Source organism: Dryobates pubescens, chromosome 3 (genome assembly GCF_014839835.1).
Source record: "Dryobates pubescens isolate bDryPub1 chromosome 3, bDryPub1.pri, whole genome shotgun sequence".
Lineage (NCBI taxonomy): Eukaryota > Metazoa > Chordata > Aves > Piciformes > Picidae > Dryobates > Dryobates pubescens.
This window is the reverse complement of record NC_071614.1, coordinates 25961213-25973393: the sequence shown is the minus strand read 5'-3', so window position 1 is coordinate 25973393 and position 12181 is coordinate 25961213. Positions and strand designations below refer to the sequence as shown.

At 37.4% G+C, this 12181-nt stretch overlaps 1 protein-coding gene across 1 annotated transcript in view; it reads left to right on the top strand.

Annotated features, from left to right (window-relative positions):
- NBAS (NBAS subunit of NRZ tethering complex) overlaps nucleotides 1–12181 on the top strand; it is a 151576-nt gene that overhangs the window by 84046 nt on the left and 55349 nt on the right. The window contains exons 41-42 of the mRNA XM_009909471.2: nucleotides 3788–4017; nucleotides 9319–9429. Coding sequence (XP_009907773.2) covers nucleotides 3788–4017; nucleotides 9319–9429 — 341 coding nt within the window. The remainder of the gene's footprint in view (nucleotides 1–3787; nucleotides 4018–9318; nucleotides 9430–12181) is intronic.

Sequence of the window (12181 nt, the reverse complement as noted above, 5' to 3'; positions counted from 1 at the left end):
AAGGGCAAAGAGTGTGGAGGCATCCTTGCACTTGAATGATATGACAGTAAAGACATGTCTATGATGTTCTGGTCTTCCATCTCAGCCACACACTGTATTTTTTGCTTTGAGCACATGAGACAGGAGATAGATGTGGTCTGAAAGGTAGGCCACCCCAAATTCATAATGGTACTACATCTAAGTTAAGGTACTCTTGACTCACAGCATGACAATAGACTCAGTTGATGACAAGTGTCATTGATTTAATCAATGAAAAACTGTCCTATGGAGGGATAGATTTTACTTCTGGAGTGTACTATTCCTCTCCTGTAAATCTTTTTTTCCTGCTTTGGTATGTGATGAAAAGTATTGCCTCTGTGTGCTTCTCTTCATTCTTCTTTTCTTGCCTCCCCCTTCATCAAATTTATAGCACACTGAATCTCTTGCTACAGGGATTGTGGCAGTTGCTACAAGGATTAGGAAGAGTTCTCCCTGAAATGTAAGTGCTTTCCAGAGGTGTGGTTTGGTTCTCACAGAAGTGCTTGAGAAGGGCAAACACTAGAGGCAAGGTAGGGATAAAAGTGAACTGTTGCAGCAGGATTTACACCCTGCTCCCTGGTGTCTCTTGTTTTGCTACTGTGCTGTCATCTCCTAGTTTTGCTAGCCATTAAGTTGGTGTACTTATCTTCCTCTGTAGCATGCTCTTCTCCTAGGATCACTGAAAAAGATTTAAACCAAATCTGATGTTAACCAGAATTTGAGCACGGCATAACATGTCCTCTGCCTTTCCTTTTGGATTCTTGTGGCTTACTACAGTTGCAGCTTTTAGTGACTGCCAAAAGATTAGAGTTCAGAAGGTGGTGGAAATGTTTTTCAACTTCAGTCTAGAAAGGTCTACAACAACAGTTAAATATGTGAGGAGATTATAAGCAGATCCTTGATGATGTGAGTAGATTTTTCCCATCAGTTTTCTTAGTCATTTCTATATTACAGTCTGAAGATGAAGTTACATAAAAACAAGGATAATAGTCCTTTTTAGCACAGTTGGAAAGATTCTTCCTGAAAGAAGCAGCTAAATAACCTTACAATGACCTAATATTATCTCAATGACTTTTTTGCAGGAGAGCTCTGTATCATTTATCCTTCTTACCGTGGCTGTAAAATTGCTGCCACTTCCTGAGCAGGAGAGGAACAAGAGAAAAATTGACTCAAAGTAGCAATGTTAAAAAAACCAAAAACCAAAAAACAGACAAAAACCAAACAACACCACAAAAAAAAACAAAAAAGAAGATTGAACCTGATCTTTACTTAGAGTGGGCAATTTTTTTAGTCCTTAATGGTTAAGTCTGAGGCAAAGTTTAGTACCTCAGCCTTTTAATTACCCTGTGTGGCCAGGTCCCCTGTTTCCTTCCAGAGAGGGACCACCTCCTCTCTAGTCTTTCTTTTATCATTGGTATACACATAGAATGCCTTTGATGTCCCTGGCCAGATTATCTGGATGATGCACTTGGTGCCATGGTTTAGTTGATTAGATGGTGTTGGGTGATAGGTTGGACTCAATGATCTTGAAGGTCTTTTCCAACCTGGTTAATTCTATCCTATCCTATCCTATCCTATCCTATCCTATCCTATCCTATCCTATCCTATCCTATCCTATCCTATCCTATCCTATCCTATCCTATCCTATCCTACTCCTATTCTATTCTATCCTAATTCTATTCTATTCTATTCTATTAATCTTTGTGTGCTCTATGAAGAACCTGGTGGGATTCTTCATAGAATCCCCTCTGGAGGGAAGGAAAACGTTGCAAAAGAGAGAAAATGTACCCTTCTAAGTTGTCAGTGGGACCTTCCTTTCTCAGTGGACTGTACAGAGAATTTAAGCAATTATGTTAAACAGGTTCCTCATCTTGGTCTTACTTTCCCTGTCTCCATGGTCTGTTTTCAACTGTATCACCTGAAATGAGGTACCAGGGTACATAATAAGCAGTGAATTGGTTTCCAGCTGATAAAATTGTCTTGTAGAGGCACTGCTCTGCTTGCCTATCTCCTTTCTGAGGTTTTATTATTCAGTTACCAATCTCCTAAGCAACCTTGAAAGAACTACTGATGTTGTTTATAGAATCAGTGAGTTTGCAATGTTTAGAAGGCTTCAGAAAAATGTCATGTGGAGAGGAAAAAGGATGGCCTGTGGCATTTCTTCTGAGTTGGTGAGCAGCCTGTCAGCTAAGACTTAAAAAGACCATAAAAAAGAAAAAAGGAAAAGAAAAGAAAAGAAGAAAATAAATTTAGAATGACCAGCAAGTCAAGCACGCCTCAAGGTTCAAACATTTGGTGCATGTATTACCCTGCTGTGTACTATAGATAATGTTCATAAATTTAGCTTCTAATTTAACAGAACCTTCTGTAATAAAAACAAAGTACATGTCTGGTACACTCAACATTTTGGGGATCACAGCAGTTACTTCAGCTATTTGTTTTAGAAAATAATTAAACTACAGTTGGCATCTCCAGGTATTTTTTTGGTGGCTCTTTTGGCTGTTCCTCAGTGGGCACTATACAGAATTCACCTTACTTTCTTATGACATTGTACTGCTGGTGACCTCATTCCTCGTGGAAGAGAGAAATCAAATTATTGTGTGTGCTGACTGTATCACACAGAGCTGCATTCAAATGGAGGAATGTGACAAACAGAACTGAGAAGTTTTGTCGCCCTTTACTCAGCACTGGTGAGGCCACACCTTCCAGTACTGTGTTCAGTTTTGAGTCCTCACTACAAGACAGACATTGAGGTGCTAAAGCAGGTCCAGGGAAGGGCAATGAAGGTGCTGAAGGGTCTGGAGAACAGGTTTTATGAGGGGCAGCTGAGGGAATGAAGGTTGTTTAGTCTGGAGAAAGGAGGCTGAGGGGAGACCTTAGCCTTTCCTCACCTTGTAGCAAGGTGGTATTGGTGTCTTCTCCCTTGTGATAAGATGAGAGGATATGGTCTTAAGTTGCACCAGGGTAGGTTCAGATTGGATATTGGAAGTAACTTCTTCACTGAAGGGGCTCTCAAACACTGGAATAGAGTCTCCAGGGAGGTGGTTGAATCATCATCCCTGGACGGGATGAGAACACAGAGTTGTGTTGCTGAAGAAGTGTGGTTTAGCAGGAGACTTGGTAGACTTAGATAATGGTTGGACTTAATCATCTTAAAGGTCTTTCCCAATCAAAACAATTCTAGGATTCTGTGAAGACTTCAGAGTGTAGGCAGTGCCTCTTGTAATTTGCAGATTTTTCAATATTTCCTGTTGTTTGAATGTATCAATGCTTGACACGTAAAAAGCGAAGCTATTCCTTTTATCAATTCTGTGTAAGAGAAGTGTATCAGAAGTGAAGTAACAACTCCCTTCCCCCTGCTTCCATTTGTATTTTTTAGATAGTTTACTCTAAACCAGAAATTAACAGTATTTGCAGTTGAGGAGAGATTGGTAAGGTTTCTTTGGTTTTGTTTAAGTGTTTTACCAATTATTTGCCTATTCGAACATTAATAAAAGAAGTTTAAAAACAAATAAATTCAGTCATAATGAAAAACATTACTATTAATTTGGATAGGTAAGTTTGTCTGAATTCTTGTAGCATATGGAATACTCTCAATTTTAACATCAGGATAAATTTTAACATCATGAGAATTTGGAATTCTCTTGTACATAAAACTCCTCTGAAATGGAAACAGATATTTCTGAAAATAGGGTTCAGTTGCAATTTTGTGTGTGTGGGGTAGAAATTCACAGGATTTGTTCCAAAATGTTGTCAATTATTTTCACAGGTTGATCCAAAAGAGCTGATTCAGATGGTCACAAAGCATGTTTCTCAGTATGACTGCGCAGACTGGCCTGAAGAAATAGCAACTTTGATAAATCAGCTGCATTACTATAATGAACGACTACTGGATTTCACTCAAGCTCAGATTCTGCAAGGACTTGGCAAAGGAGTGGATGTACAGAGGTTTACAGCAGATGCACAATACAAGAGAGAAACTATATTAGGACTTGCAGAGTAAGTCATGTCTGCTGTGTTTATTTTCTTTATTTTAAGATGGAATTGCTTTGAGTTTTAAATTAAGGAAGTAAATTGAAAGTAGTGCTGACCTTTAGAAGAGATAAGTTACCAGTTACTGTAGATATTTGCACCATAATGATACTACAGTTTGAGTCTTTTCTATTCCACTACTCCAGTCAAATGAAATGTTCAAATAAAGGAATCAATAGCTTTTAATAGAAGCTGCAGCTCTTTGTTTATTAACTGCTAATATTAAAGTTAATCAGGGGTGAATGAAATCAGAGCATAGTCAGAGGTCTGTTCTCTTCATCTCCTGTAATAAACCTGCCCTAGCAATTTTTTTAGGGTATACCCAAGCATCAAAGATTACAGTGAATGGCAGGGGGTTGAGAAGAAATTCATATGCTGTATTATTTTATTTTTAATTCAGTTAAAGCTACTGTATATTACAATAAGTATCCCCTGTAGTCATTTGGAAGATCGGAAGCCTTCACTGCACATGTTCTGATACTTAAAATGCTTTTATCTCACCTTTCAGTTATCCAGAATAGGCACAAAAAAAACCCAACCAAAGATAAGGGATAGTACTGTCTTTTCATTTTAAAAATCCCTTTAATTAACATCAGCATGAAGGTTCTTTAAGCTGTGAACAAATAATTAATGTAATTGAACACTCTGTTTTGAAAGTAATCACAGTTGAATAGCTGATAAAATGTTTAACCTAAGTTTAAACTTCTCTGTACATTAAGCTTTTGAAGAGCATATTATGTATTTGCAGTCTTCTACCTATGTTGCTACTTCATAGCTACAATTCCAATAGAAATCTGTTAGTGAAAAAAAACACATTGATAAGAAATGCTGAATAAGAATAGTGGTATATTACCAGGTTTTGAACTCCAAGCTGCTGCACTGAATCTATAAAATATGCCTGTATGGATGATGGGATTGCATTCATAAAAATAGCTTGTAAGCATCCTTTAATGTTTCCATTGGAGTTACCTGTTTGTATATGCTATTCATTGAGCACATATCATATTAGTGATAGTTCACTGGGTGTGGTGGTTTGAGCCTTAACTGGGGCTTAAAAGATCAGATGGGGGCAAGGCTGAGAATCCCTCCCCCGTTTCCCCCCCTCCTCTTCCCAACAGAGAGAGGAAAAAAAGGGAGGGGAGCAAATCCACCAAGAAATAATTTGGGTTTGGCTTGGAATTATAGAGGCAAAGGATTTTTCTTTAAACACTATACATATATATATATATATATATATATATTTATGTAACAATGACAGGTAGGGTTCACAAGGGTAAGGAACAAGAATGGATGGGAAAAGGAAAAGAAAAATATGAGATCCAGAACCAGTCCTTTGCAAAGTGTGGAAGCAGCAGGGAGGACCACGTGGCAGGGGAGCAGCAAGCCAGCAGCAACTCTTTGGTCCCTGCAAAGCAGAAGGAAGTGAGAGAGCAATGGATGCAATGTCCTCCCTCTTATACCCCTGCTGGACAAGGGGAGGGGGAGGCCAAATCAGTTTCCCAGGGGAGAAAACACCCTCCAGGGAGGGCAAAAAACTCTCACAAGCCCTCCCCCCATTTTTTTTGTATTTCAGGATGGGTGTAGCCCACCACACTAGGTGAATGTACATCCTGATGATTATCTACAGTAACTTCCAATACCAACATCTTTCTGTTATTCCAGATATATATTTTGAATGAGCATTCTTTTTGCATTCTCATTCAAGAGTCCTTTACTGTCTTTGGTAAAAATAAAGTAAATATGAAAAAAAAAGTTCCTTACAGTCAGTAGAAACACAGTATGAAAGAGTTAGTAAAAATAAGGCTTCACAGCATGTAGATGAGAGTAGAAGTTTTATATTAGGTGGTTGTAAAGATCCAATTAATTACTTGTTCAGCTTGCAGCTTCCTTGCTTTTATTTTCTCAGTTGACTCTTAATCTGCATTTCCTAATGAAAACAATGTGCAAATTCAATGCAATTGTGTGGCATATTTTTTCCTATTTTTGAATTATCATTAAGTGCCTCATGTTTAAAATCTTTTATGAAGTGCTGTTCACAGGAAGAACACCTGGAAGGGATGACATCTTATTTACAAAACAGCTTTGTACTGGAATGAGCAATTTGCATACATAAGAAATAGTTATCAATCTTATCTTTCATATTTGATGTATAGTCATCAAGGCTTATTTTACATTATGTATCCTGTATTTAAAATACCACATGCCTCACAGACTTAATTAAGGTTAGTTCTTGAGAAGGTAATTGATTTGGGCAAAATAGAGCCAGAATATATCAGGAAAGGAATTAGGGAAACTAGATCAAGACAGACGAGTTTCTTCCTTGTCTGATGTTACCGATCTGAAATACTTAGAATTTTAGAAAAATGGTGCAATTATCTGGCAATGTAAATTTAATAATTTAGCCTGGTGTTGCTCAGTTGTCAGAATGATTTTGGGACATATGAGCTGTGTCCCTTTCCAGAAGATTAAGCCCGAAGGTCCTATATGAAACCGCCTCAAATGTATTTCAGCTCTTACTAGTGACATTAAATTCTGAACTGTTGTGTATGCTGCTGCTGTACTGCTCTGCTCTATTGACAGTGTAGGCACAGCCTTTTCTCCCTGATGCATTGCTGCTGCAGAACTTAAACAGCCTTAGCCTTCCATCTCATTTTCCTGCTTCAAACATGAGAGGTAACTAAAGCTTCTTGGCTTAAATCTTCATTTCACATCACCAAGTTGGATATTTTTTGAAAAACATTTTGTGAGAATGGGCAACTGGAAAAGTGGATCTCATTTCCCTTTATTATGATTGAATCCAGCGGTGCTTCTAATGCTTTGTAGCTGATTGGCATCAACAGAAAATGTTGAAGACATTGATTGTGAGCAAACATGTGCACACACGGTATAACAGAGATTTCAGAGAACACGATTTAAAAACAAACAAACAAAAAAACACTTAACACCCACAAACAACAAACAAACAACAACAAATCCCACAAAACTAAACAAAACCCTGTTCTGAGCTGCCAAGTATTTGTGTGAGCTTGAAGACAGCAAAATCCGAACTAAACACTACTGCAGCGGCATACTTTGATATTTTCACAGGTATATTTTTTTGATACTTCAGAAATGTGTGCCAGTCCACAGGCAGAGTGGTGAAGAGCCATCCATGTAACTGCTTCTGACTTCGTTTTTACACCAGTCTTAGTGCAACAACACAGAGGAAAAAATATGCAAATTGTAACTGCACCAGAGCCTTCAGTGGAAATTTCCCTGGCAGTCCTTAGGCTCAGAGACAGGCAGTTAGGGCTGGGCATGAGAAGTGTGTAAAAGAGAAGTTAAAAGGTCCTTTACAAGGTAATGGCCAGTTTTGCAGCTTTTCATTCTGTAACAGCTACTTGTTACTGTCTTGTCAGTGTTATCTTGAAAATTAATAGCTTGGTACTGTTCTTCATTTCTACACTATCACTTCCTTAAGCCTTACTTTGTGTCTGTATACCAGTGTTAAGACAGAAGTAATTTTAGTAAGGTTTGGAAAGTGCTGGGGGCAATGGATCTCACTGTCTCTCAGAACCACTCTTGATTTGTCTGATTGACAGAGTTATTATGCAACTAAAGCATTAATATCATTGTCTTTCACTGAATCACAGTGTCACAGAATGGTTGAGATTGGAAGGGACCTCTGGAAATCATCTTACCCAATTCCTCTGCTCAAGTTGGGCCACCTAAAACCAGTTGCAGAGGATCATGTCCAGGCATCTTTTGAATATATCCAAAGATGGAGACTTCATAGTCTTCTTGGGCAACCTATACCAGTCACCCTCATAGTACAAAAGTATTTAATGGTGTTCTGGTCACCTGTCCTGTGTTTCAGTTAGCGCCCATTGTCTCTGATCCTGTCACTGGGCACCACTCAAAAGTTCCTGGCCCTGTTCCCCCTGCACCCTCCTTTCAAATACATGTAGGGAGAAGCTCACCTTGCACCTTCTCTTCTTTGGGTTCAAGAGTCTTAGCTCTGTCAGCCTTTCCTCATAAGAGAGATGCTGTACCCCCCTCATCATCTTGGTGGCTGTTCACTGGACTCCAGTAGCTCCATTATTAATGTTAGAATTCCTCAGTTAATTTCAGAAGTTGTTGCAGTAATTGCTTTTGAAGCAGAAGTTTATTGATCATTCCTAAAGATCATCTTTTCCTTCAAAGTATTCTGTATATTAATTGATGATGCAAGGAAAGTAATATATAGGGGGGGTTGTTGGTTTGGGTTTGAGGGAGAAGGAGTGTGTTTGGTGTTTTTTTCAGTTAATGAAAGTATTGAGATCAATGTTGAGGATTAGGAGGATAAGCCTGCAGAATACTTCTTCCATTAACATAGCCTTCAGGGTACCTTTTCCTGAATATCCTGTTGTTTTCCAGTTGACAGTGGTATAGACTTTTTATACTTCTTGTTTCAAACTTCACCTTCACTTTAACTAGTAATGCTCTTGTTGACAGTACATCAAATGATTTCTGAAGAATGCAAAGGAATATTAAGTGTACATGTGCTGTGATTTGGCAAAAGCTGTTATGTATTCCTGGTTAAAATCATATTTGCTTTTACGTACTGAGGGACAGCCTGCACAACCAATGGATGCTAATCTGAAATTTACAATCTGGTATTCCCTGGTACTTCTTGATGTTGAAAAACAGAATAGAATTGCCTCTAAAGGATTAGATGACTCTACTGAGTATTAAAAATAATAATAATAAAAAAACCCCATCATTCCCTTTTACAAACATCATTGCTTGCTGGGTTGAAATGTGTTCTTTTGGTCTGCAAAAACTAGGAGTATTTCTGTCTGTGAACTTCCAGGAAAAGCTTTGAGGACCTTCATACCAGTTACACTAAAACACTGTAGGTGTTGCAATGAAATTAAATAAATGCTAACAATGACACATTACATCCTTTGTCACTTTGTAATTGAAATGCAAGGTTAAGCAGGACTGTCATTGAGAACAAAAGTGTGTGTGAAGTTAGATGCCTGTCTTTGGAATATGAAGTTTGATCTTCTTTTTTTATTCTTTTATTTTCCCCCAAATTGTTTTCTTTCCATAATGGAGCACTGAGTGTAAGCAAGTGCAAGAAAACACACTGTATCTGTATTTATGCCCGATTCTAATGTCTTGGTTTATGAATCATTTTTAAAAAGAAATCATTACTGTTTGAATGTAAATATTGGTTTTCATGTTACGTCTCTAAGGTCTTAGTGTAACATTTATTTGTTTTCTTTCCTGTTTCTCCTCTATAAGAACACTTGATGAAAATGTCTACAAGATTGCTATTTCTTTGGCTCAGCGATACAATGTTCCATTTTGGGAAGTTTATATGACCCATCTGGAATTTTTATTCACTGACAGTGGGTAAGTCATCTCCCTTGCAAATACACCTATGATTCTATTACACAGAACTATGGGCTAACCTGTGACAAATTGAAGTGTATCAGGAGTAGAGTTTGGTTTGCGTTTTCATATTTCTTGTGTTATGATAGTTTGGGAATTTTGGTGGGTTTTTTTCCCCCATGTGATTCTTTGGTAACCAGCCATGAAAATAGGTGTTGCAAGCAAGGATAAAAGGCCATGTGTGTCTTACTGTTCTGTGTATCCCAGGACTTTTGTTTTAGTGTCTAGGTTTTTCAGCTTTACATGCTTAGTATTCCCTGCTGATAAGAACTCACTTTGTAGTTATTTCTACAGTCCCTTGAAATATGTCCTGAAGCTTGATAGTTTGATCTCTCTTCTACATAACAGAGAGAGTAAATAAATATACTGGAGCTTCCCATTCACTTTATTAGTCTGTTCATCTCAGTTTCATTTTTTGATAGGAGCACTCATTTAACAATATTTTTTTGAACCTCTTCTAGCCTCAAGTCCACCGCAAACCAAACCTGGCATTGGTGGGGGGTATTAATGGGGGAGGGATACTTTTTACTTCTACTCCCAGGTGGGTTCCAGGGCCTTTTTCTGTTTTGTTTAGTTTTTTCTTCTTCTTTTTTTTTTTTTTTTAATAAGAAATTTGGCATCTTGTCAATCAGACGGGTACATTTTGCCCTCTGAAAGATGGACAAACCCATTTGATGAAAGGCTAAATTACTTGCCTGGTTTGTGCATGCAGATAACAGTGATATGGGGTCCCCTGTGTAATACAGCAGACAGGATCAAATTAGTCATTTAAGTTTTAAATTGTGAAAGCAGCTTTAGCTTGCAGCAGTATTTGTACCTCTCTTAGCATTAACTATTGATTAAAAAGCATTACAACATTCTATAAAACATGAGGCATAAAAAACAATGCCTCATATATGTTGGGGCAAGATGTGAGAAGATGAAATCACATTCTGAGATTCTCTGATTTTGTTTGCTTCCTCCAGAAAACAGAAGTCATACCCTATAAATTTTGATGCTGCTAAATTATTTAGTGCTTTAAAAAAAATAGGCAGTGAGATATAAAAATGGCAGCACTAGGGTGAATGTGAAAGAGCCAGCTGACTTCCCTGAGACTAGAATATTACCCAAGGTGTTTTGCAACAGATTTCTATAATTTCCTTTGTTGTTGTCCTCCACGAGTTAGTATTCATAGAATTCTGAAATCACTGGAGTACAAAGTAACAACCTTTTCCCTAATGAAATTCAAAAAAAGTCTTGCAAATTGATGTATAATAGCATAATATGCTGCTGTGCATGCTTTTGTTGTATCATAATCTCATTTTAAAGTTGATTGACAGCATATGGCCATTACAGTATATTTTAGTCTTGGGATTATGGCATTAATAATGCATGCCTCATTGTGCATTCATTCGGAAATGAAAAGAAGTTTATTCTGACTTAATCTCTTTAACGGAATCTTTGGTATTTCTATAAGCCACTTCTCGCAGGGAGAATATCAAAAGAAGCCCTTACGTAGCTTCTATTAATTATTTCTTTGATTGTTTGATAACAGAAAAAGGTGATGTGCATTTGACATGTTGTGAATTTGAGTCTGATGAAGATTGTTTCTAACTATATTTTTAAAGAATGAATGGAAATGTAATTCTTTCTTCTGAAGTACCTGATCACATTTCAGTACTGAAAATCTACAAAATGGGTTTTTGACCTCAGCAACATGAAATTTTAAGCTTGCCTGTCATGGAAACTATTATTCCAGGATCTTTCTGAACACCATATTGAACCCTTCTTACCCACCACCGGCTCCACCTCAAAAGCACATGACAAACATCTGTAGATCCTGCTGACATAATTTAATATCCATCTAGCCTTTTGTTTGAACTTTGAATGTGAATAAAATATTGTATTGATATCTCATTCTTGAAATACATCAGATCCAAGTGTTTGTTTTGTCTGATATTAAGACTGAGTGATTCTTTATTTCCACTAATGGTGTACTTACTTCCATTAATATGGTAGAAGACTTAGCAAGAATTTAGAGAATTAAAATAAAACTTACAAGGTTAACAACCTAACTTGAGTGAGTTCTAGATGTAAAAGTAAGTAACACATATGTGACATTTATACACTGGAAAAAATTTATGTTGTTAATCAGTTTTAAAGGTGGAAGAAAATAAAATAAGAGTTAGAAGACATGGCATTTCTGAATAAAATGTGCTGCCTAACACAGAGTAATAGTATGATTGGACTGTGGGGAGAGTCAAGGTGGTAGTCATCTGTAGGTAACTGAATAAACTTAAGATGAGAGCACCCATCTTTCTTACAGCTAAGGAAGAATGGAGTGATGGCATTCAGCTATCTTTTATGTAGTCAGCTAGAGATGTCTGAATTCATGCTGTGGAAGAGCTTCTGTATTCTTTTCAAAAGGGTCAGGAAAAAAAATGTCCTGAAGCAGAGAGACTGGCTGAGGTCAAACCAGGACTTGATGATATTTTCATAAGCTTTCTTGGATGACAGTTTGAGAAGCAACTCAACAAAAGTGTCATATGAAATATGCTGAGCATGAATATTAGTGTCAAATAGATTAACAAGTGTGCAAGAGACAACTTTCAGTGGTAATTTATCTCAAAATGTGCACAGGTGCTCATCAACTACAGTTGATGTACATGATGTACATGAGTACAATGTAACACATTAGGAGAACTTCCCCCAGGGATCAGTTCTGGATCCCATC